The following is a 25,644-nucleotide window of genomic DNA, read 5'->3' as shown; positions in this document are numbered from 1 at the left end:
TTTCGCAGCAACTAGAGGGCGCTAGACAACAATTAGGGACAAGATTCAAGACAATTTTCAGCTACACGAGGTTATCAAATTTGCGGTGAGTTTCTGTTTATCCATGACCTTATCGCAGTAGCTTGATTGGGCTGTTTGCAAGACCTAATTATTGACTTGTCAAAATGGAATTGAAAATTGGAATATGTAACTCACCACATTTGTCGTGAAAACAACTTGGAAGAAGTTTATCTGCTGCAAGTTAGTAGGGCCGAGCATGTTTTACATGTACAGTGTACATGTATGTACCTTATGTAACTTCGTGCGCCCATCAGTGAACGCTCGGGACACATTTGAGGTCATGAATTTAAAATTACCATAACATCAAAACCTTATATGTCCTATCGGTAATACGGAATGGAAACTTCACTCTTGTACTTATAATAGGCCTAGTAAACCTAAGTAAAAGTGTCTTTAGCATGTTTAGGTACATGCTAAGCCTCACTTGACGTTTCTAAAATGGTTGGACATGAGGGGGGGGTTAGAATTCCTCTCTTCCCCAGCTTTAAGTTTAAGATGGTCCAAAATAACCCAGTTGTTTCTAGGATTGAAGAAATTTTGGAATCTTCCAGATGTTTTGTACACAGCTGCACTCTTTCAAAGATGCACTTTGAGTGCGGTTAAGGGAAAAAGATGCATTTTGGGTGGGTCTGCCTCCCCCCACCGAAAAAAACAGTTCCATATTTGCCACCCAGTAAACCTTGTGCAGAAAGTCTTCAGGCAATGACGGGAAAAAGTCTAAGTGTTTTCAAAGAAAGAGTTTTTTTTTGTTTCATCAGATTTTCACATTTGGTAGTTTGCATATGGACTTTTTCCTCAAAATGTCATCCACCTCCCCAGAATGCTGACCAAAAATCCCACTCTCAAAAAGGCTTGCCCCTTTGGTTTCTCCCAAAGCTTTGATGAAGTGAAAATTGCCTTTTTGCTGCTGTTGACATGTTAAGTAAGGGAATTATGCCTAAATGCCGTCTGATATTCCAGACCTCTTCATTCCAACAGACTTGAAGATGGAGTGGGACTGGTGGTCCCGAATGCAGGGCTCTTCGTCAGTGCCCAAGACTCCCCGACAAGGGAAGTGGTGGGCTAATCTCAGAGACCCGGTCTGGCCCCGGCGGAACTCCCGATGGCAGCGACATTGGCCCCGATCTTTCGGAGTCCTGCCAGGTTGGCATACATTGCTTCAGTCCCACCAAATCTGAAGGCTGCATCCTTTCTAGATAGAATCAAATGCCTACATTACTTTATTCCGAAGCTGAACAGTAGAAAGAACTTAACAGGCAGTTTTAAATCTCCTTGAAATTCGGAATGATCTTGTTGCTGTCCGAAGTATCCTGGAGAACACAGCACAGTGTTGGACAGTCTCGCACCCATGGGGGAAAGTTGGAATCCTCCAATCCCATGTTGTTTTTATTTTTTTTTAAACCAACTGTCCAAATTTTTTAATCCATTGAAAAATTTCACCCCCCTCCCAAAAGGGTACTACCATTTCTGAAATACTGGTACCCTCGCTTCCTTTTATGTAAAAAAAAAATGAAAACATGTTTCCAGGGAGCCCTCCTCCTGGATATGCCTCTGATATTGGATGCTTTCACAGTTAGGATTTTCATAGTAACCATCCATGGACTGAAATGTACATTCTTGAATAGAGGTCAGTTTCTCATTTAAATAGAAAAGAAATTTAGCACTGCTGCTTCTATTTATTTCATGAATAGTTTAAGAGCTAATGGAGGTTGTGGGGAACGTCTTCATTTGTGATTTTCGGAAGTATCTTTCCTTTTGAATGTCATGTTTGATCAGATTTTATGTTGAGGCTGATGACCCTGAGAGAGTTTGTGGGGGAAAATGAATTTCATTTGCTCATTTTCTTGTAGATTCCATTTACTTACTTCCCTGGGTTTGAAAATTTGTAATTTTCCTTTTTTTTCAGAAGTGGATTTAAATTCTGTGCACGTGAAAACTTTGGATGAAATATTGCGAGAGAGGGAGGCTAAGAAATGCAGAGAACAGGGTTTGTAACAGCATTATGAAATTTCTCTCACCTCATTTGTAATGCACATTGACCACAGCCTTCAGTGATGTTTTTCACATCCCAATTCAATATTGATTATGAGGATTGTGACTTTTCCGAGTATTGATTCTTTCCAATACTTGGAATTGATATAATATTTCAGCTGTCAAAATTTGTTTGGAATTGATATCTCATAATATTTCACTTTAGAGCTGTCAAAATTTGTAAAAAAAAAACTGATGGAGATAAAAATGATGTTTATCAGACTCAAGATTATAATTATGCCTAGACTGAATTCCTGTTTCTGGTTTTTCCAGCAATGTCATTGGCTCCTGCGAGTCACAGCTTCCAGGAAATGACCAGAAATCTCCAAATGGCCCATCACCAAGAGAAGAATCCAATCAGCCGAGTCAGATGGAGCCAGTTTAATTTCCACGGTGAGGAGAGGAACGATGATGAAGATGATGGAGAAGATGTGGTTGCCATGGATATGGCCGAGTCTGACCACTCTGAAGAAGACAATGCAGAGGCTGAGTTCTCGTCAGACGAGCTGTGCCCTGAAGAACGGGAAGGTGACCTCAGTGAGGAGACGAGTACGAGCTCTCTGGAGGAAGAGGATGGAAACAAAATCGACCCAGTGGAGGGGGACATCATTCCTGAGGAATGGGAAGACAGGGGTAGTGACAAAGTTGTTCAACTCGATGACCCTCGGGTCAATGTTGGGGAGGACCAGAGCTGCCTTGAAGAGGGTGAGGAAGAGATTGAACTTCTCAAATTCTCTCTGGGTGATTTTTGGCCAGAAGAGTCCAACAGGAGTGCTGATGGAGAGCAGGATGAAAGGTTTCCAGAGGGAGTTGGGGAAAGTACCCGAAGTGGACAAGAGAGTGACAACAAAGAAGAAGCTGAGATGCAAGATGGTCTGCAAGCAGATGTTGCAGATAACCAGAGCAGCTGCGAGGAGAATGATGGGGACAATGGGGATGTTGTATCTTCTCAAGATGAGTCACATCTTGGAGAACTTGACAGTGGTGTTGATGGGGAGACTGTATGTAGCCCTCAACAAGAAGAATATGAAATTCATGATGAAGCAAGAAATGTGAAAGGAGACGGGGAGACAGTGGAACAAAGCAACCTTGAGGAGGATGCTGGAGATTTTGAGAAATGCAAGAAGGGAGACAATCAAGACATGGAAGATCTTGCCTCGTCTCTGGATGTGCTGTGTCCTGAAGAAGCCAGTGGTGATGTCTGTGAAGTGACCAGTGGTAGTTTACAGTATGAGGAGTGTCAAATCGACCAGTCAGATGAGAGGATCATCTGCAGTGATCAGGGAAGCAACAACGGTAATGCCCTCAAGCAAAGTGACCCCCAAGAGGACCTTGGAAGAGAGAACATTGGAGGTGATGAGAGCTACCATGAGGAGAAGGAGAAAAACGTTAAGGTTTACGTCCCACCAGATGATTTCTGTCCTGAAGACACTGATCCAGTAATCGGCAAAGAGACACAGGATTGTAGAACTGCCCAAGTATGGAAAGTGATCCTTGATGTCGTCAAGGGAGACAAACATTATGACAGAAAGACTGTGCAACAAGGTGACCTCCTCTTTGATACGGGAGATGACAAGGATCACCCGCAGGAAAACACTGAAGATACGGACTGTGCTGAAGATGACATCTGCCTTACACAATCCACCAGAGGTGTTGATAAAGACATCAGTGACATTCATCAGGAGGAGGAAGAGCTTAAACTCGTCCCAGTTGAGGAGAGTTCCTTGAGTGGACAGGGAATGTGGAATGACAAGGGCTCAACTTTGTGGGAGAATGGCCGAGTGGATGCCTGTGTTTCCAAGAGTTTCCAGGTGGAGGGTGAGGAAAACATGGAGGTCAATGCAACTGACAAAAGAGGGGAAGGTTACCAATCAGTAGAGGAGAGCTCAGTAGACACCAGCATGGAAGAGGGTAAGGGCAAAAGTGAAATATCTGAGGAAGCTCTTGATGAGGGTTCTTATGAGGGTGTGTCTGCCGGGGACACAAGTAGCTCAGAAGGCACAGACAGAGAGGAGGAGCAGGACATTCGGGGCAAAGGTTGTCAAGGGGATGAAAGTCCAAAAGGTGGAGAGGATAATGGCTGCCTGGATAAAAGCACCAAAGAAGTCAAGGCCAGCTCTCTCGATTTGAGTCAGGATTCGTACAGGAAGAAAGATACTGATAATCAGAGCCCGAGGACTAGCCCTTCCATCGGGCAGATGGTTGATGAATGCAGTGGGACAGATGTCCTCACTGACAGCGAGGAGACTTCTGATACTTCCACTACCGCAAATAAACCTGTTTGTGCTCAAGTGGAGGAAGCAGACAAAGCAGCTGTTAAGAGAAAAAAGGATGTGTGTCTACCAGAACTGAAGGAATTAGTTAATGCACCAAGAGCTCTCCAGGATGAAATGTCTTACCTTCCCACAGAGTTTTCTCATCCAGTTGTCTCGAACAAGTCGGAAACTAAAAGCAGGCCTCAAACAAGGAAAAGAAAATGCGAAGAGAGCACGGCAGGCGGGGTTACGTTTCTGAAAGTTAGAGGTAAGAGAGATGGGTTGAGAAAGACCAGGCAGGAAAGTGCTGGGCAAAGACAGGCTAGGAGTGGGAAGGTTGAACGGCATGCCAAGGTTAAGAACAAATTGACCAGTAAGGATGCTTCCACCCCAGACATTCCTGAAGTCCCCCAGACAAGGCCGCAGAGACAGGTTGCAGTCACTGAGGGACCCCATAGAAAGAGGGGCAGATTTTGTCGGAAGCCCCGGGAAGGAGGTGAAGTAATTCGCAAGTTAGGCCAAGCAAAAGAAATGGGGCCTGGTGCAGAGCTTGGCCTTAGTCGAACGGGAAATGAGAGACATGACAGGCCTAGAAGGAAGGCCAAGGATTGCAAAGGAAAGGAGGATCCATCTCAAAAAGAGCCAGGGAGGAGACTGAAGAGAAGCAGGGCACGGGATGATGTCTCAGTGTCGGAAGGAAAGAAGCTGCAGGGCTCTGTTGAGCAATGTGGTCAACCCCAGGAGGTCTCAGACAATTCCAGGCAATCTCAAAACAGCAGGAAGAGGGCTCGGAAAGCAGAAGATGACATTCTGAGGAAGGTCAAGAGGCCAAAAAGAAACAAGAATGACGGTGTCAGTAATAAGAATCACGAAGGGGATAATACCTTGCCACCTGCCAGTCCTAAGAGTGCATCAGGAGGTGTAACAACTCGCAGTAATTTTTCTGATCCTGGAACTGTGATGCATAAGAAAAGGGGCCCAAAAGCAAAGCTGCAGTCTGTAAACCCTGCACAACCTTCATCAAACACAGTGGCAGAAAAGGCACCAGTCTTACATGTAGCAGTTACTTCAGACAAGATCGAGCCAAAAGAAAATACATCCACTCGGGTTGCGCAAGAGAGGCAGGACACTGAGAGAAATGTTCTTGAGACAACAGGTTTTGAAGGTGCCAAGAAGCCAAAGGGACGAAGGGATAATTGTGCCAGTAATAACTATGATCGAAGGGATACATGTAATCCCTTACTGAAACCATCTCCTGGCAATACATCAGAAGGTGTTACGACTCGCAGTAATTCTACTACTGGAACTTTGGTGCTTAAAAAAAGGGGAAGGAAACCAAAGATACAGCCTGTGAACTTGTTACAGCGTTCATCAAACATGGTGGCAGAAGTTTTACCAATCTTACACAAAGTAGTTGCTGGAGACAAAATCAAGCCACGAGAGTGTCTATCTGTTCGGGCTGCAGAGGAAGGGCAAAGTACCTCGAGAGAGGTGCCTGAGTCACCGGATTTTGAAGGTGCCAAGAAGTCAAAGGGGCAGAAGGATGATTGTGCTATTAATAGTAGTGACCAAAGGGACGATACCTTGGTGACAGCACCTCCTAGAAAATCATCAGGGGGTGTAACAACACGCAGTAAATCTACTACTGGAACTTTGGTGCTTAAGAATAGGGGCCGGAAATCAAAGTTGCAGTCTGTGCACTCTGTTCAACCTTCATCAAACACGATGGCAGAAGTGGCACAAGTCTTATATAAAGCAGTTGCTGGAGACAAGATCAAACCACAAAAGAATCCATCTGCTTGGGCTGCACAAGAGAGGCAAGGTACCAAGAGAAACGTTCCTGAGCTGCCAGATCTTGCAGGTGATAATGTCAAAAAAAGCAGAGCTAAGAGGACAGCTTTGAAGAAAAAGTCATATAGTCCAGTCAGAGGGCCAAAGAAAAGGCAGAGGAGGAAGCAGGATGAATGTGAAGTCTTGGTGGATCACAGACCAAAATCTGCTAGCTCATCCTTTAAGAAGCAGAAACAAATCTTGCAAATTAAAATCACCAGCCCTAAACAAAAACAAAATGTGCTTGCAGATAAACTGCCATACAGTTTTTCTAAAACAGCCTCTACTGAGATGGTTGATGCTACTCCCGGATCGGATCAGAATATTGTCCAAGATGCAGCAGTCAATCAGGAAGGGCATCAAGTAAATGCTGACCAGCCTATTCCTGAGACCATCAGAGTTCCTTACCTTGGAACATTTCCAATATCAGGCTTGAATGTTAATGTTGAAGATGCTAGAGAGGATCAAAATCCGCAAAGAGCAAATTCCGACCTGCCCCATCCTGAAACTGGCAGGGCTCCTGGTCCTAATGCAGCCCCAAAAGCAGATCGGAACATTTTTCAAGACGTAATGAACAGTCAGGAGACGGAAGGGGTAGATGCAGGCCTGCCCGTTACTAAGACCGGCAAAAGTCCCTACCTGGATATAACTCCAGAATCAGATGAAAATGCCAGAGATATTAGAGTCAGTCATCAGGAAGTGAAAGGGGCAGGCACTCATGAGGCTCTCTCCAAGACTAGCAGAGCCTGTTACCTTGATACAACTCAACAGTCAGATCAGAATTTGGTCCAAGATGTTGGCATCAATCTGGAACCAGAAGAGACAGCTGGTGACCAACTTCTCTCCAAGACCAAAGGGGTTCAAACTCTTGATGCAACTCCAGAGTCAGCTCAATATTTCACCCATGTCAAAAGCATCAGTCAAGGACTAGAAGGGACAAATGACCACCAGTTGGTTCCAGAGGCCACAAGAGTCCCTTTCGCTAAGATTTTGGCCAACCAACCCCAAGTCCTCCTGCCCAAACTTAGTTTCAACATCTCAATTCCACTGGATTGCATCAGTCTGAAAAAGGCTTGTGAGCGAAGGGGAGCAAGGGAGCGTCCCAGCAAGACAACAACCAAGGTCAAGGAGGCGCAGCTGACCACCAGCGGTCAGAAGAAGGTGGCAGGGACCCAGAGCCTGCAGGGATTTAAGAGGCCATCTCAGCTTGTCCCTCCTGTCAGTGATACCCTCGCTGATGAACTTCCCTCGGCAGCTGCCCATCCTCAGTCCTCATCTTCTGGAGGACTCCAAGTTTCAGGACAGGACTCCAGATCAACTCTCCCCTTGGTTAACTCTGAAAGACAGGCAGAACCTGTGAGGAACGACAGTGTTGCTGAATATCTTGATTGCTCAGGTACAGAATCTGTGAAGTCGCAGCATTCCAAAAAGGCAATTTGAAAGCTCTCTGCAGATATTATAGCTCAGCGCTGCCATTTCAAGAAAGGAAACCCCACCCCTACCACCTATTTGGCCCTTTGTGGAAATGGAGAACAGGATTTTTCCATTGGGACACCTTCTCTGCAACCCGCGTGGTTCCAACCCAATGAATGGCACGTAGTGAATAAAGTTAACAGTCAGTGAAATTCTACCAGAAAAGCATGTCCGCATGTCTCAGTAGCTTGTGATTTTACCTTTTGTAAACTCAGTTTTTGATTCTGGTAACAATTTGTGGTTTACTTTGTTACTCTTACCCTCATGATCCAAGGAGAGATCATTGAGGCACCAGAGGTTGCTCACACCGTGGAGGTCACCTCAACGGAGTTTCCTCCTCCGACTACCAACTGCACGTGCTCAGAAGTTGGCAGTGGAACGCAGGAAGGAGTTGTGCCCTGCAACGACTTGTACTCCCAGGAGCTTGAGAGGGTTCCTTCTGAGTCTGAAAGTGTGACCTGTGGCCGAAAATCCTCCCAGCTTTATGTTGGAGAAGACACATTGTTTGATTATGAGTTGGACAACCAAGGTTGAGTTATGTTTGTTTTACAAAAGCTGTCTGAAGGCACCAAATGTTTTTTTATTGAATTTTAAGATTTCTGGCACTTAAACAAGGACTTTAACCACTTGCTGCCAGAGAGCCCCATTTCGGGCACCTTAGGTTTATACGCAGAGCCGGGGTGCCCGAAATGGGACAAAAGAGCTGGTCTGTGTAACGAAAGACTGTACTCGGGAAAAAAAAGACCTGCTGCTGGCAATTGTGATCATTTTTCAGTTTGCATTTTTCGAAGCTAATCCATCACTGTTTTGAAACAGTGTACCACTGTTTTGGGCATAGCGCTCCCATGGATTAGCACCGTGGACAAAAGAAAATCGCCCGTATGTGTGCACTGCATATTTAAAAAAGCGCAAATGTTCTTCTTCTATTAACAGTTCCAATAATACAAAGATATAAGTTTATAAAACATTTCAGCCATTTTTTCTAAAGAGACTGTTGGCTAGATTTTCGCTTTGAGATAAGACTTAAAATCGAGACACAAATTTTACCTCCATAGCATGTTGTGTAAGGTGATTATTCTTTCTTTTGTTTCAGTTCAAATTATAAGCAGCGAGTACGAGTCAATGGGCCCTGGTAGCACTGATACAACATCTGAGGATTGCTCAGAACTCTGCCTCTCCTCCCCGCCGATGAAAGTGGTCGTCACTGCGCTTACCCGCCCACACAGCACCGATGACGTCCCCCTAGTCTCCCTGACCAGTGCCTATCGGCAGTCTGAAGCCAGGCCCGAGGTCGCTCTGGCCTACTCCCACACCCTGCCTCCAATGCAGATCTTCCTCAGCAGGATGTCCGAGTCGCAGCAGCTGGCTGTACCCCTCCAGGAGTTGGCTAGCCAACTGAGTGCCGACTTGCTGTCGCCTGAATTGGTCCGATTGTCGGATACCACTGACGGATGTTCCGCGAGTGAGGAAGTCAGAAGTCCGTGTTGTCCAGGTAGAGCAGAGCGGTGGGAGGGATCACACAATGAAGGTTACAATTAACTCCCCCATCCTTAACCCTAACCCAGCCAGACGCAGCTAGCACAGTGTATCAGGTGAAAAAGTCTGATGCACTTTGATGCACGGGGCAATCAATAGTAGCCGAGCAAACAAAGTATGCAAACTATGTAGGACAGGGGCACTCATTGCATGTGAAAGTTTGGTGACACTTTACGATTGCAGATCCTCACAAACTAAGTTTTTTGGACGTTTTTTTGTTCAATTTAAAAATCGATATGCAATCACACGAAAACTGTTTCTGGCCCGTTAATTATGACCTCACATGTTCAAGCAGCCTGCTATTAAAGTCAGTGAAAGATTCGATCTTGGTGTTCGAGTCAGATCCCCAGTTTTTAGGAACGCTAGTGCTTCGAACCGGTGAACCCCCTAATCAATCTGCTCATGGAAACTTTGACCTCAGAAGAGGCTGCAAACAGTGACAGCTCAGGGGAGGCAGTGACGCCGACTCGGCAAGAAACCTTGGAGACAGAAGTCCACGGAGAAGCTGCCGTGAACCAACAGCATCAGGAAAATGCTCAACAACAGGCTGTCGAGAGTTGCAGGGAACTTGCCTTGACCGGAGACCGCACCACTGAGCACAGTGATGTTGGAGGGACCGCAGAAGAGTCCAGTCCCGGAGAAACAGACTCCGAACAGATCACAGGCGAGTAATCGGAAAAGTAGTTGCGGCATGACAACAGATGTGCAGTTCATCTTCTTGCACCTAGGATGACCCAGATTATCGTGCACGCCTTGAAATCCTCCACCATGCTAGGAATATCTTGAGCAGTATGAATGGTAAAGATGTGCTTGTTGGTGGACTATTGTATCGCCAGAATTCCAAGAGTAGGCTGACAAAGACAATAATACAATTGTGGTGAATCGCCTAGCTCATAGACATTGGCAGTGTAGAAATTACTTTGAAGGTCAGTCTACCATCTCTTGTGATGTCCACTGAGTCAGTTCATCTGAAAACCTGCCCTGACAGCCACTGGATCTTACGGCACCCCCGAAAGTTAAATTTACCCGTAATTTTTTTTTTTTTGCAGATACTACAGTGCCCACGGTGACAAGCCCCGTCAGTCACAGTGTCCCATGCAGTGTGGCTGGCCCCACCCAGCCTCCCCCGGTCCTCTCGTCCTCCCCGGTCCTCAGTGCACTGTTGGCGACGATGGCGGAGACGTCATTATGCGTCACGGCTCCTCGGGACGTGCCGCCCGTGGCATTAGTGCGAGGACGCAATAGTCCAGAGAATCGTTGCGAAAACCCGAACGTCCCTGAAGGGCAGAAGACAGTGGACTCTTCAGAGATGTCACAGAATGGTAAGACATTTTCAATATTCTCTTTATTTCAAGTGTTGATATTTCAAAAAAGTTTCTGACGTAATGCATGGGCTTTTATGATGGGGGCCATGCATGAATTCTACACATATATGGGAGACAGATCTCGACACCCATTAAAAAGTCGCTTGTTCAATCATACCTTTTGCAAGGTTACATGGCAACATTTTAAAATTTCAACAAGCTTTTGCCGAGCTGGGCCAGAGTACCATACGCGTTTTAACAGTTCCTACTTTCAGGGAATTGTTATGGCTATTTGACTGCCTTGCGTACTGAAGTCCTAAGATTGTGCCATTGATTTCCTGCAGAGTGGGAGATTAAAGAGGATTATTTCCGGAAAAAAGGCCTGAGCAAAAGAGTGTCAAGTAAACTAGTACCCAAACTGGTTTTCTTCAAGTTCAGAATAAACTGCTCTGCTCCTAGGTGTGTCAAATGTCTGTCCAAGTCCTGCCGTCCTCCTTACAGCCCCACATTTGAGCAGCGACGAGGTCTCACACACCGCCCCCAGCCATTTCAGCGATGACCTGTCCCTGTCCCTGCCCCTGCCCCCACTGGGGGCGAATTTTGGCGACTTCCCAGAGGAGGACTGCATCTCCCTGGTTTGCGACACGGAGAGCTTCCTCAGCGACTTTGGGGACGAGCTGATGGAGAGTGACCGCAAGATGGGGTAACTCGGGAAAACTCAAAAGGGGGACAGAGTTGTACAACTTGTGACTTTTTGAACTCGTACACCTATTTTCAGAGACTCGAAATTTGGTTCACTTGAGTCACAGTGAGTAATAACTCGGCACAAACTGATGTTACAAAAACTGCCTGTTGGATTTATACAGGATTTTTCTTGTTTAAATGTTTGCCCAGTGAAACAGACAAGCGAAGGAAGCCAGGATCTCCATTCCAAAGGGGGAACCAACCACAGGGAACCAGTGGTACCAATAATCAACTTGGGTTGGTGGAAATACAATTTTTTGAAGTAATACCTAAAATTATTGTTACTATCAAATGTACCTCCAGTTTGCCAGTTTGAGTCCAATATGGGGCAAATCGGACATCCGGGACTCTCGCAAAATGACAGGTACTGCGCCGGTGAAAACAGCGACCTTGGTGACGTACGCACGCATCGGCCAGTCTAAGGATCGGGTTATACAATCTTTTCTTTGATCTGTACGTACGCGTGCTCGCTGCAGTTGTTTTCACTGGCGCGGTGTGGCTGCTATCCGTGTTTTCGTGAAACTCCCGGATGTCCACGCTGCCCCATAGGAGTGGGTGACACAACATGCAAAGCAATCGAAGTTAAGCAGAACCTCACTCGGTTTAAAGTTTGTCGGCTCGCAGGCAATTAGAAGTCAAGAAAAATCAGTTGGAAACCCAAATTTGAATTTTTAGCCTCACTTAACCGCAGTGCAGTTCTCTTGGAAAGTCTGTTAGGAAGAAAATCCACTACTTCTGGGAGACCTGCGCAGTATAATTCGTTAGCAAGTGTGGTGTGAGAAATGGAGTTCAGCTTGAAAAAGAAAACAGTGAGGGGCAGTCAGTGTAGGGATTAACTTTTTTGGATTTGTCACTCCATTAGAAAAGACGGCCAGCCACAAAGTGTACTCGGGACCCCCCGAAAGCACCCACCCCTGCAGACAGTGGACTGGTCCGAGGTGGCGCAGTACCAGCCAGTCAGCAGGAGCCTCGCCGGCGGGGACTGTCCCACTAATGACCTGCGGACGAGGTTGATCCGCAGGGACAACCAGTCCGCGCCAGTGCCGACAGCTCCTGGCAGGAGCTGGACGGCACCAGCCCACCTCCAGGGGTCAGCAGACAGTCGACCGCATCCTCCTTTAAGAAATCAGGTACTTAAAAATAAAAAGTAAAAACAGCATTTTAAAATGTCCCAGTGAGCATGCCTCCGAAGAAAGTCCACTACTCTCTCCCTCATTGATAGCAATGTACTTTGTCATTGGATCAATCAACTGATTCCTTTTTTCACTTGCCTAGGCCATATTGCGAGTTGGAAAACACTGCAGAGAGTCGTGTGTAGTTTGGAATATGGGTAATTACAGAAATTAGGGGTCTGTGTTTTTTTGTGTCTCCGTCACATCCAACATATGATTTTATAAGTTCAGAACACATTTTCTAATTCCCAAGAGTGATGACTTAATGGAAATTACCCGCCAAACAAATAGTAATCGTGAACAACAGTAAAACAATTCCAGTGATATTTCCATGTCAAATAACAAAGGTCAAAAATGTCACACTTTTGGACCCCTAATCTCTGGAATGACCCACATCCTAGTTTGTTTTGTTGCAATTTTTTCTTAATTCCTGCCATTCCAATTAGAAGTATAGGCTTTTTTGAGAATCTGGCTCTGCTAGATAGACTGGAACAACGACTTGGTGTGCCTGTTCAGCTGCCATACCTACGTGTGTTTGTTTGTTTGTTTTTTCTCTCCCCAATTATGTCAGGCGATACCCAAAGGCTACTGTTACGACTTTGTGCGAAACGGTCGCTGCTTGCGTAGAGCTTGTCCCTACATACACGATAGGCCCAGGCCCCAGAGTGGCACACCGCAGCCCCAGGTACGGCTAGAACGGTTCGAGCTCTACCTGCCTTTTTTGGGCAGACTGTTGAGGCAGTCAGATTGTCTAAAGCCTAGTTTGACAGGAGTAAAACAGAAAATATTGCTTGACAGATTCGTGTGTCATGTACAGTGAGCAAAACTCTGCCTTTTTTTGGTTGTTTGAAGTGTCCTCCGTCAGTCAGGAAAGTCATCATCGATCCGCAGAGGACGCCCGCAACAGAGCAACACGAAGACACTCAAAATATACTGGCGTTGGTGAGTTTGTCGTTACTTGCCTGAAATCAGTTTCCTCCTGGTCCTGTTGTTATTGTTTGGAAATGTTCAGTTCAGAGATTGGGAATGCTTTGTTTCAGATTTTCGTGGATTTAGTCAGGTTCCCAGCAATAAATCCTAAACTGCAGTTAAGGTCCCCATCAAAAATAAACAGAAAAATTGGTTTTCTTAAAAATTGCAAGTGAAATTGTGATTTTGATTTCAGTAAAAAAATAACGGGTAAAGCAGTTTCTGGGGTGAGAATACTCCTAGCAATACTTTCTGAAGAACAGTTTAAGACCTCCTTCCCCAGTAATGGCAGTTTCCTTTAAAATTGGTCCACTGGATTGACGAAGCGTTTACATTTCACTCATATTGTACATTCCACCATGGGAAAAGTGGGACCGGTGAAAATGCTGATTCTGCCAATCCAACTGGACACGATCAGGAGATGATGCACCATAAATTCCCTTCCTCAAACCACAGGTGAACGAATGCAGCATGGCATTGAATGTGCATCAAAGAGGGGGCCGGCACAGCCATGACCAAGGGTGAGATTTTGGTTGCGAGGTTTATCTTTCTTGGAGCGAGACCGCGGGCTCTTAAAAAAAAGGAAGCTAAAACAAAGGCCAAGGTTTTAGAAAGTGCCTCTGAGCAAGTTGTGCTCACTGTTGTTTAATGTTCACATCTTCCCTTTTTGTGATCCATATTCTTGTGATTTTGTAAAATACATTGAGTACTGTCCTTTTCACAGGTTCTGGAGGCCCATGAGATACTCAAGTAGGATAGGTGATTGTGAAGAATGTCTATTTTGGGGACTGTAGTGCATGGATTATATTATTTTAATGGTGGTGGTTGTCGTAGGGATGGGATGATGGTGATGGAGGTTAGGATGGTGATGGGAGGATGGTGATTTGTGGTGTTATTGTGTGAACAGTTCCAATAGTAATGCACATCATTGTGACCATTTTCGTACACCATTACGGTTTAACTGGCGGCCGTTTTTGGCAAACCGACATACTAACGTTGAGTTTGAGCACCCTCAGGTTGACTGGTCAGAACGGGACGTCGTCACAAATCCTCAGTCACCCTTGCATACACTGGTGTGTGTGTGGATACCGGTCTGGGTTGGTCAACTAACTATAGTCGTCAAAGCATCACGCAGGCACCAACATACTTTGGCTGAGTACATGAGAACAGTAAAGGCCCAATTCTATCACGTTTTGTTCCTTTTTGGAAGAAAGTTCTAAGTCCTTGTTCTCCTGTATTCAGTCACATACAAGCGCTATAGTTAAAATGACACATCTTCACAAGTACTTTGTTCTCGGTTTAAGATGCAAGCTCTGCATACCGTACTATCACATTCCACTGTCATTGTCCATCCACGTCATGCACTGACAGCAGTGGCATAAATAGGGTGATATTTGAAAGGGAGCACCCAGGGGAGCACATAGGCTGTGTACGTGTCAAAAGGGAAAAAAAAGGTGGCATTCATGGGCACGAACTTCCAGGGGGGACATGTGCCCTGTGCCCCATTCATAGTAATGCTACTAATCAGTAACAAGTGAACATAATCAGGTACTACAAAAGTACTCAACTGCAACTCTGAAAAAAAAGACACGTCCTAACCCCCCCCTCCTCCTGGTTACACCACTGACTGACTGTATTTGTGAATGTACTTGCTTTTATAAGGGGATAGTACTCGAGAGTGAAACAATCAACTACAACTCTTCAAGACAGACAGTTAAGTACTATCTCTTATCCCTTAAGCAGGAGCGAGGAGAGGGCGGAGGCCAGCAGCCTGGAATCGGCCGGCAGCCTGGAATCGGATGGCAGCGCGTCCCCCGCCGCCATCTTTGAGGCGGCCTACTCCCTCCAGCAGTGCACCTCGTGGCGGGAGGCGCGGGACACGCTGCTGGACCTCTGCCGGCACCGGCCCGAGGTGGCTGGCTGCCAGCCCGTGGTCGCGGAGCTGATGGCCAAGCTCCAGGGGCCAGGGGCTGGAGCCAGTCCCAATGATGGCCCTGAGGTGCTGGGCGAGAAGTTTGGCAACTTTGTGGCCGTGTTCAGGAGGTACCTTGCAGAGAATGGTAAGGGACGATTGGGGTTGGAGAGTTTGTCTGCCAGTGTTGCAGTGGAGACCATATCACAGTTATACCATAAGAACCTGTAAGTCTATCAAAAGTCCTCTGCAACTCCTCACGAGTCAATTACAAGTCCTCACAAGTTCCTGCCAAAGTCTAATCATAACACCATATAAGTCCTCACAAATCCTTCAAATCTATCTCAAGTCCTCATAAGTCTATCGCAAGTCCATGGGAGTTCCTACAAGTCTTCATAATTGCTAATTTCACATGTCACCCACTTGCAATAGCAAGCAATTCAGATGAACTTTGACAGAAGCATTCCTTTGTGTTTAGTTCATCCGCATGCCTGAGTTGACTCGTTAAATGACCCGGCATGGACTTGATCGCAGCATAGGTCTTCAGTACATGACTTGTTTCTGCAGAAGCAGATGGAACTGGGCCTAAAGAATAACCCTGGGGGATTCTTGTTTCATTTGTAACATTTTTCCAGCACCTATTTTTTTTTCATGCAAAACTTTGAACAAAGTTCAAGAACAGATTAGTTTGGCAGTGTGCTCAGTTTGTTCCACTCTGTTCTTGTCCTGCACGGCCACGTAGAAGAGATTGTCACTTTCCTATCTTCAATTTCTCACTCTGTTGTTCCCCCTTTTTGTTCTCGCCCCACTGCAGTCAGCGATCCCGCCACCAACACCTTGAAGCAGACCCTGTCCTGTCTGGGCGTCAGCTGTGCCCTGCTGTGCTGTAACGGCCAGCGCTGGGGCCAGGCGCGTCGCATCCTGGACTGCCTGTACCGCCACCGCTTCCCCTGCCAGGGAGAGCTGACCCAGAGCGTACTGCTCATTCAGCAGCTCCTGGCCAAGCACCAGCAGCCCAACTTGCAGGACGGTTACGCCGCCCCTTGCGTCAAGACAGTGTGAGGTTTCGTGTCCTGTTCTTAAATGTTTGCCATATTTTCATAATCAGAAATGGCTCTACATTTAAAAATGCAGTCCCTCCCTTGAGCAAAACAGCGCTGCCCAATGAGTCCACAAGTAGCACATAAGAAGCAAATTGAATTGGTTATTCCACTTGGATTAGAGGAACTTTGAATAATGTACTGCATCTCCATCTCACGTACTGCTTACACATTCAACCTTATGGTATACTGGATTCGGACGCAACCTGTCAGTGTTCCACTCGCGCTCACAGGGATAATTGGTAATATCGTGGAACTGCTGGGTTGAAAATATGTTTGATTAAAACACCATTTGAGTTGAAAATTGTGGCCGGTTTCAAATCCGAGCGCTACAAACGGACCAAGTAAGCATATGTTGCCCGCCAAAATGTTCTACGGTTTGTATCGCTGGTGTATGGTTGTCAGTTGTTTTTCATGTTGAGGGTATAAATTTCGGAAGCAGAATTTCTCAGTCGGGCAGTTCCATGCAATTGGGCCCCAATTAGAAACTTGTGTGTAATTTTTATAAAGTGTTGACCAGTTGGGTGTGGTTTTTCTTTTTGAGCCAAGCAAAATTTGTCTGCACTTTAGAAGTTGTGCATTTATAGCTCCGCATTTCTCAAGAAGATAGATCGGAAACGCTGACAAACTGGTGAGGAAAAAATATCTGATACCGATTGGACCATAAGTTCATCACATTCTGAAGATTTGACCGGAAGGAATTGGAGGCCTACTTTTTGGTCATTTTTTAAAAAAAATTTTCCAAGAGAATGGAAATTTGTCACATTGTAGGCTGTGCTGTGCCAAAAAAATCAAAGCACATCATTTCCATGGCCTAAAGTTGCTATGGATTTTTTTTCCTATTGATTTTGTCCTCGTGAAATTTTTTTCCAGGAGTGTAAGTTTCAGCACATTTCACGAAGCAGACGCGTGGTGGCTATTTTGCATTAAAAAGTAATTGGCACGAGAGTATTTTTTACACTTTCAGTGTTACCTCGTAGAATCTTACCTTTTCAAATCAAAGTTGTAACTTGTTCAGCTTCTGCATATTTTCAAAAATCACTTTTATCCTTTTGTGCCATTTTGGATACCAAATTCAGGAACAAAGTTAATTATATTTCCGGTGTTCACTGTTAATTTAAGAACAAACATTAAACATTACCAAGGCCAAAGAAAAGATGAAGGTTTTTAAAACTGACTTTTTGTTCCATTGAGCAGTTTAATTTTTCAATGGTTTCGTTTTTACTTTTCTCCAGTTCAGTAAGCTAAATGTCCACCTGCTTTTTACAACTGTTCATATTTCAGAGATTTTATAATCCTAGGAATCCTCACATCTCTTCCCTTCAGACCTTTAAACCTGTTAGTTTCCAGATATATTGAAAATGATAGAACAGATTTTATTTGTTAGTGTCGTCTTTCTACATATCAGAAATTTCTTGGTTTGCTTTTGGTTTCTTGCTAGAGCATATAGGCAAATTCATGGTACTTTTTTCGATGATTCGAAAAGGGATGATACATTGCGAGGCATACACAAAATATCAGCTGGCATGGTTAAGTAATTGGACCCTTGGTACCCTGACTCAGGTGTAGCCCAGAGACCCCTTGCCGGCACAGCTCTCTTTAACGCAGGGTACAAAACACGAAAGAAATGTTTGGTCCCTCCGCCATAGTCTCATACACTGCCCAAGCTCCTTATAGTTTAACATATAATATTTTATAGTATATTTATTGGTGCTAGAGAGTTAATTGAAACTTATGATCATAACTTCAGTGCATTTTCATTTTCTTGCCAGATTCAAGGCTATCTGTTTTCAGTTGTCGAGTTTAACGATCAGTATAGAGAGAGTAAAGTTTTATTTTCATATTCATTTTCTTATCTTTTAGTCAATGGAAATAGGTCAGCTTCCGTAGCCTTAGAAGTGTTCTTATTTAAAATGACCAGTGTAATCGTACTTAGCCATCGTAGCTTGGTTGTGTATTTTTTCCTCAAGACTGATTTGGATCTTGAATGAAGTGTATATAATCGTGATTTGATGAGATCGAGTTTTAGGGAGACAAACCACAAGTTGAAAAGGACAAAACACGATGGGGCTGGAAGATCTTACATTTTGTCCAGAAAAAAAAAATTAGCAACAGTGTGACTAAGGCCGTGTCCGAAACGGGCTTCCAGAGCTACGGCTAAGTCTATTGTCTACGCGTCTCCACACATTTCTAATGGAGCGAAGACCTAGACCTAGCTCTAGACAAGAGATTAGGATGCAGCCTAAATTTCAAATGATGTCTCTGTATTTCACATCAGAGTGTCATTTTTCTGGTTGTTCAGAGTTAATCCAAGACATAACTCTAGGGAGTTGTGCATGGGAATTAAGGGATTTTGGTACAGGAGCTGGAATGTCTGGTGTTAAAATTTGAACTGTGGTAATGACCCTATTTGTTCCAAATGAAAACATGGCATCAGTCCTAGTTCCTAAACCTGTTCCTATGATTTTTCCCCATCAATACGACAACATGCCACGGGTGTTCTCTATCATGCCGGTCTTGGAAACCGAGAATGGTTTGTCACCATTGCTTGCCAGATTTCTGGATGGAGTCAAATGATATTACAGGCCTTTAAAAAAACAATCCACTTGACTTTTTTCTAATTTTATATTGCACTGTAGTTCGTTGTACTGTAGAAATAGATGCATCGACCAACGATGTTTAGTGTGAAACCTTTAATTTCTTATCATTTTCACCGACAGTAACCACATTGACAGAGTATCTACTCATGAAGACACACTTCTTTTGCTTTTAATACCCAAAATTGTGAACAAAAATGTCCTGTTTTGTTTTATAAATACATTTCAAGAGTAAGTCTCCAACAGAGCAGTATTTCTCCGGTTGTAAGTGGACAGGAATCCTTCTTTCCTCTACGGTAGAGCAACAACACACAGAAAATTTTTTTTTGGTCCCTTCAAAATTTGAGGATTGCCATTTCCCAAACACATCTTTCCTATTTTCTAGCAGTTTGAACCTAGACATGAAATGACAGAGTTGTCACTTGTTGTAATGAAACCACTGTAACGACAACCACTGTCTTTATGAGGTGACTAGGCCCAAGTATTTCACTAAGATAGAGAAACTGGCCAATGGCGTATTATAGTTTGGATTTACCAACCAATCAGATACCTGTGGATTTTCTTAACAGATGCCTTGCATTTCCATACTTAATTTTGTATTCGGATTGGTCAGTGCAACCCTAAATTAAGTATCATGTACAAATAGTCTGATCAGCATGGCAATAAAGTGTTCATGTTAACAAACTCGTTCCAAAATTGTCTTTTTGTGTCAAAGCTTCACAAAGGTATTTAGATTGAAACTTTTGGAGTAGTGAATATAAATTTGATAATACATTTACGTGTTTTCATCTTTTGTCCGTGTAATTTTGTGACAACCAACATTTTGGCTCAAGAGGTCACATCATCCACAGATTACCACAAATATCCTCGAAATTTCTTGGGAAAAAAAAAAAAGGACAAACCAAGACACATAGATGTGTTGAGCACTGCAGATGAAAAGTCCCAAAGCAATGCTCTGATCAATGTACGACAGAGGGAGAAAATATAGGCAATGAGTGATATATCTGGTTCTTGGATATTGCCGGGAAAGCAACTTTAATTTGCATGCAGATACATGGCCAACTGAAGCTCTCAAAACTTTTACCAAGCCCATCGGACTTTGCCAACACTGGACTAGTCTAAATGCAGACCGGCCTGCGTGTACCAAGGCTCTCTCGGCTTCTTTCTCAGGGCATGTCACAAATCCAAATCAGATGAACTTGTGGTCCGTGCTTGGGCATGTGCACAGTTGTCAATCCCTGAAAAAGTCATTTCTCTCTCCCGAACAATACGCTTGGCAGGGAAGCACACACAAATTTCGGCAACAGAAAAGGAAATGCCCGAAACACTTAACAACATCCTCGTTTTACAATACAGGTGTATATGCAAGTGTAGAAGCAACAACGTACATGTTCACGTCGCTTCATCTGAAGCAGGTGTACAATTTGAAAATACAATGCACTTACTTTTTACATGACACTTTTTGAGCATGAGCAAGGACAACTACATGATAGAGGCACGTACACTTTCCACACTGGGACATGAAGGACAATTTGAACATTTCAGGAAAGCACCGCCGTGGTCCGAGGGCAGTCCAGATTTGTCCCGTAGCTCTGTACATGAAAGTCCACTGTGAGTTGTCGAGTCCCTGGCTAAGAAAAAACATCGCTCCTCGTGTCGGGGGGGATGGGAATTGAGGAGATCAATGGGTCTCGGGTTCCCCTGGACGACTTTTGCCAAATCGCAGTTGCAGCGATCTCGAGACGTAGTTCCAGTACTCGCGCCTGATTGGGTCAAACTGCTCGGCCAACATCTCACACAACTGGAGGAAGGAAAAACGGACAAGATACCCCCCAAAAAAGTTGGTTTTAAGTTGTATTTTAACTGGTCATGTGGCAGGGCTTAAACTAAATTGCTTGAAGAATTGGTCGCCAGTTTTTATTACATGCTCTCAAATTTCGTGGATTCTAACTTTGATATTTCACACTGAAAGAATCAATTCAATTCGGAAAATTTCAAGGAGAGAAAGGAAATCAAAGGAAGACTTCAATGAAAATACCTGTAAAATTCCCCTTTGAAAATTTGTTTCTGGTGCAACGGAATCCCTTCTCCAAAAAAAGGGGATAATCCATTCTACTTTCATTTCACGGGCAATCAAAATTTACAAAAATACACCAAGTATGAAAACATGCATTTCAGGAACTATAAATCCTTTCAAATTTCCCATACACTTTTTAAAGGGACAAACAGGCCCCTGAAATGTTATGGACGATTATTGTGGCCACACCAACGAAGGGCCTTTCCCATGGAGTTAAAAATCAAAAGAAAATCGAAAGTCTTGTTTGTGATCCTATTACCTCGGTGGCCTTGTGCAGGACTTGTTCGTCTCCTTTTCCTTCTTCCAGTAACTCCTCCTGCATTTCGATGATGAAGCCCAGCAGGTACGGCGACCGGATGTTGCCGTCAAACATTCCCTGGCAATAGTCGGACAACCCGGGGAAGTCGTTCATGCTGGTATCCGCGAGCACCCTGAGAACGGCAAAGGCAACGGCACTAGCGAGTCGGGATACAAGACTTGTCGATTGAAATCTTGTAACAATGCATCTCAGAGCTTCTTTATTTGTCTCTAACAAGCACAAAGGAGGTCGTGCATGTCTGAGTAAATGAGCCTTCACTTTGATCATCGACTTGTGACCAATCAGTAATTGAGGAATGTATTTGTAAATATTCAATTCTCTTGTAGACTATCAATGTAATAATCATATTGTAATGCCCAGTACACATACAAACTGTCTCTTGGACATGAATGTCTACAAAGTGTCACGTTTGCAACCAACTGCAGCATTTCCTTCTGTTCCTCCAATATTTTTTATTCCAATACCTACCCTCGGAGGTAATTCCATGCGCTTTCGTTGTTGGGAGCCTTGTTGATCATGTCTTGCGTGTACCTGTCAGAAAAACAAAAAAACAATTCATAAAAAGTATTAAAGAATGAGGTGGTATTTCAGAAAATGGTCAAAGCAAGGAGGCCAGTAAGTTATCGTGACTTTGGCAGTATTTCCCAGTTCGTTGAAGATTTCTGTTGTTACTTGAACATTCAAAGACCTGTTTTATGTATGAGCATGTGGCATGTAAACGTGTAGTTGGATTAAGACCAAAGAACAGTTTTCTGGCAAGAAAGTAAAGATGAAGTCGTTTCCCTTTCAGTGACAAACGGACAGAAATATTTCTGCCATCAATTTTTGATGGCAACACAAATTGATACATCAATGTTCCACGATTTGACTCCAGTAATACGGCCACCAAGCTGACCAAACAACGCGTTTTGGTGGTGTTCAGGTGGCGACACAATTGGAAAATCATCAGGAAAGCACAGCCATACTGAGCAGCTCCATTAACTGTGTTTCATGTCATACCTCTAAATTATCTAATTCCTGCATTCAAAAAGGGCAAAATGACAATTTAATAATTGTTTTTCTGCTCAAGTTTAATAAGAGTTTTGCAGTATAGTACTTAATATGTATTTCATACATATTTTTTCACTGGTTGTGGAAAAGCACTCTCGTATACAGAGGATGAACAACAATGAAGGAATGCCTTCAGTACAGTTCACATAAATAGCTCATGCATTATTGGGTCTGGGGCTCCTGTGATGTAACTTTGAAGACTTACAGGTACCTTTTGAAGCATCCGACTGCAACATTCTCTTATACATGTACTCACTTGACTTCTCTGGCCAAGACCTCGCCCATGAAGCCACCCGTGTTGCTGATGACAAAGTACCGCTGGTTCCAGGCCGAGTTGTTCCTCAGGTCGTCCTCCAAGAGCCGGTCCACGAACAACAGCTCCTCCCCCCACAGCTCGTAGGCGCCCAGCACCCACTGGCGGTGGGACCAGGCGTGGTAGTTCTTGGCGTCGGCGCGCAGGATGGAGGCGGTGAAGGCCAGCTCCTCCGAGGGGTCGTTGAGCCACTCCACAAGGACCCGCCTGTGGTGCCTGGACAAAACAAAACAAAGTGACCAACCAACAAATCGGGACCACCTATACCCAAAGGTCAGTCTTTGGGCCGAATTTAACAAGAGTGCAAGTTTACAAAGCGACCCAAGCCTCGGCAAGACATTTCTTTGTTGCTTTTTGTCACTGTAACTAATAACCATCCTGAGATGAATGACTCTTACCAGACTTGGTAGTTCTTTGGATGTTCCTCGATGACCTGCTTGATGAATCCCATCTCCTCCCAGAGGTCCTTCTTAAGAGACTGAAGGAGTACACGGCGGTAGTGCCTGTCACAGAGCACCATTAAACCAAGTACAGCACTGATGGCTATGCACATTTTTTAAATCAATATTAGAATTATTCTACCGACTTTGTTCTGATGGTCAGTCAAATTTTGTTCAGCCAATGGTAGGCAAAAACTACTGACCTTTACAGAAGAAAATAAAATAATTTGGCACTTTTCTTGTGGCTTTCACCATAACTGAAGAGTTAATTACAAATAAATATTCTCAATACATAACTGCCCTATAAGCTGATGTCGGTCTTGATTTTTTTGTTTGGCTTTCTTTCGGTTGTCCGCTTTTACACAGGTCCAAGAATGGATACAGATAGCTTCTTATTTTCCCTCCAGCTTTGAAGAGTGTTCCACAGTTTTACTCTCACCAGACGGAATAATTGGCAGGGTTCAGATCAGCGGCATCTTTCGTCAGTTGCAGAGCCCGCTCACTGCGCTCGTCGCTCCTGATGACGGCACGAAAATAATCATAGACATCTCGGACTGTAATGTGACAGAGAAAGAGGAATAGCCGTTAACCGTGCCAACATGCAATCAAAATCCATAGCTAAATTTCCCTACGGTGGTCTATCAACCATCAGAAAGTGACAGTGCATCAGAAAGTGACAGCATGTCATCAAGCTGTGGTAAAAATACCTGCGCAAAGCACTGGTTCCTGCCGCGCTGCACCCATGCAAGAGAATGTGTGATGATGCATGATGGAGTGTGGCAACCAGTCTATTCATGCCGCAGTGACCGTACATGTACGTGACCTCACGCATCTAAAAAAGGATGTTGCAAGACCTAACAAGTTAATTCACAAAACTTAGTTTCTTGTCTATGTGTGTACAGGTATTTTCTGGTTTTAGGTTGTTTTCCTCTATATGAAGCAAGCGCATTTCCACAAAAATTCCTGCTGTGGTGCGCCGAGGTTCATCTGATCACCGGGGCACAGCTGTTTGGATGCATCGACAATTACCAGAAGGATATGTGCAGAATTGTGTATTGCTTTGAAATAAACTTCAAGAGGATGAGAAATAAACCCTATGCTAGTCCAACCATATGTATTAATTCACCATGGACAACGCAGTCGACATTAACCCTAACCCTCCTCAATCCTTCACCTGTTGGAGGATTGAGGAGGGTTGGGGTTAATTTAGTGAATACTGTCGAGTTTCATATACATGTATAATTCCATGTCATTTGTGGAACTCCTCTCTTGCCCATTTTTAGAAGAGGCTTGTTGTAACACACTCGAGCACGGACGGGGGGCAATGAGGAAATGGGGCAAAGTGACAGTAAAGCCGCCCAGGCCATTCACCATCTTGTACATTATATTATTGGAGCACATAATCTTTGCTTTTTTCTTCTGCTCTAGCATGTCTCGGCGTAGGTCCCAACTTTTGTTTAGTGTGTCCCATCCAAGGGTTACTTACTCAACGCTGAATATCAGTTACTTGAACTTCTGTAACACTGAATGTCGAACGTCAAACGAGGAATAAGTAACTAACTTCACATCCGTGACACCGGTTATCATGGCTATGGCCTAATTAATTTGGATGGTGCAGAAAAATTGGCAAACACGAATGTCCGGAAATTGGGCACGGGTTTCGGCGGAAATTGACACCATTTGGTTCACTATAAACTCACACTTGTCAGAATAGGATATTTGGACCACCGGATTCGGCCCGTCGTTTTGCGGCAACGCTTCCACGTCCTTCCAGTCTGGCCTGTCGCGATAGAGAACAAACGGCACGTCGCTGTCTGCATCAGAACAGTACGAGTCCACTTCAGCAGCAGCCATCTTCGCAGTCTGCATCTTCAGCTTCGTGCGCTGAGTTCTTTCTGAAATCACGGCTTCATTTCAGTATTCAGCCTCAGATTTCACTTTTCTTAATTTAGACCTCTGATCTGAGGATCTCCTGCTCCATCTGGTAATTATCGTATAATGTCACATCGTAGTGTACCTGTTTTCATTTGACTACGGTAAATGCTTGAAACTGATTGCAGATCTAATTGGGAAGCCACTTTGATAACGAAAATATAATTTCATAAAAGGCAAAGTATTTGGCACGATAAAATTGTGTAGCGCCCTCTGTTAGTTCCTCGTGGGCTCGCGATTTTTTTTCTTAATATCATGGAAATATATAGTCTTCTGAGCCATTAAATATGATTATGTTGACTGCACGGTCCTCGTAACTGACACCCTATTTGTCGCGTTTTTGATATTTATACAGGGTTGGGCGATGTCAGATGTATCCAAATATACACAGTGCCCCTTTTTAAAAAGCTCAGTGGAAATGTCACGCCAAAGCAGTCGAACATTTTGTAGCACACGCGCTTGAGAATGCACATAGAGAAAAGACAGAGAAGTCACCTTTTGTTCCCATGAAGAGTTCTTTATGCCGCCAA

The 25,644-nt window shown here is 44.3% G+C and overlaps 2 protein-coding genes across 4 annotated transcripts; one reads left to right on the top strand and one right to left on the bottom strand.

The window, feature by feature from the left end:
• The first annotated feature begins 8 nt into the window (after nucleotides 1–8).
• Nucleotides 9–19,670, top strand: LOC110983349 (uncharacterized). 3 transcript variants are annotated; one of them, XM_087144868.1, is made up of 16 exons: nucleotides 9–85; nucleotides 1,039–1,203; nucleotides 1,970–2,047; nucleotides 2,365–7,572; nucleotides 7,924–8,178; nucleotides 8,743–9,141; nucleotides 9,607–9,849; nucleotides 10,235–10,507; nucleotides 10,949–11,192; nucleotides 11,384–11,470; nucleotides 12,096–12,363; nucleotides 12,977–13,090; nucleotides 13,258–13,347; nucleotides 13,831–13,895; nucleotides 15,118–15,434; nucleotides 16,101–19,670. In XM_087144868.1, the coding sequence occupies exons 2-16, from the start codon at nucleotides 1,047–1,049 to the stop codon at nucleotides 16,346–16,348; spliced, it is 8,046 nt and encodes a 2,681-aa protein (XP_087000994.1). In that variant the 5' UTR covers nucleotides 9–85; nucleotides 1,039–1,046; the 3' UTR covers nucleotides 16,349–19,670. The 3 variants fall into 3 exon arrangements, with proteins under 3 accessions (XP_087000994.1, XP_022098232.2, XP_022098231.2); XM_022242540.2 differs by having other exon boundaries at nucleotides 1,967–2,047; nucleotides 9,610–9,849; XM_022242539.2 differs by having other exon boundaries at nucleotides 1,967–2,047.
• Nucleotides 19,671–19,986: 316 nt separating this feature from the next.
• Nucleotides 19,987–25,237, bottom strand: fnta (farnesyltransferase, CAAX box, alpha). The gene is made up of 7 exons (XM_022242546.2): nucleotides 24,883–25,237; nucleotides 23,622–23,736; nucleotides 23,141–23,245; nucleotides 22,686–22,958; nucleotides 21,848–21,910; nucleotides 21,320–21,491; nucleotides 19,987–20,784 (listed from the first exon to the last, which is right to left on the bottom strand). Exons 1-7 carry the CDS (start codon nucleotides 25,049–25,051, stop codon nucleotides 20,665–20,667), a joined length of 1,017 nt encoding a protein of 338 aa, XP_022098238.2. The 5' UTR covers nucleotides 25,052–25,237; the 3' UTR covers nucleotides 19,987–20,664.
• Nucleotides 25,238–25,644: the final 407 nt, after the last annotated feature.

This window comes from Acanthaster planci, linkage group LG13 (genome assembly GCF_054643075.1).
Source record: "Acanthaster planci isolate LZ-2023a linkage group LG13, COTS_SCS, whole genome shotgun sequence".
Taxonomy (NCBI): domain Eukaryota; kingdom Metazoa; phylum Echinodermata; class Asteroidea; order Valvatida; family Acanthasteridae; genus Acanthaster; species Acanthaster planci.
This window is presented reverse-complemented; position numbering and strand designations above follow the sequence as displayed.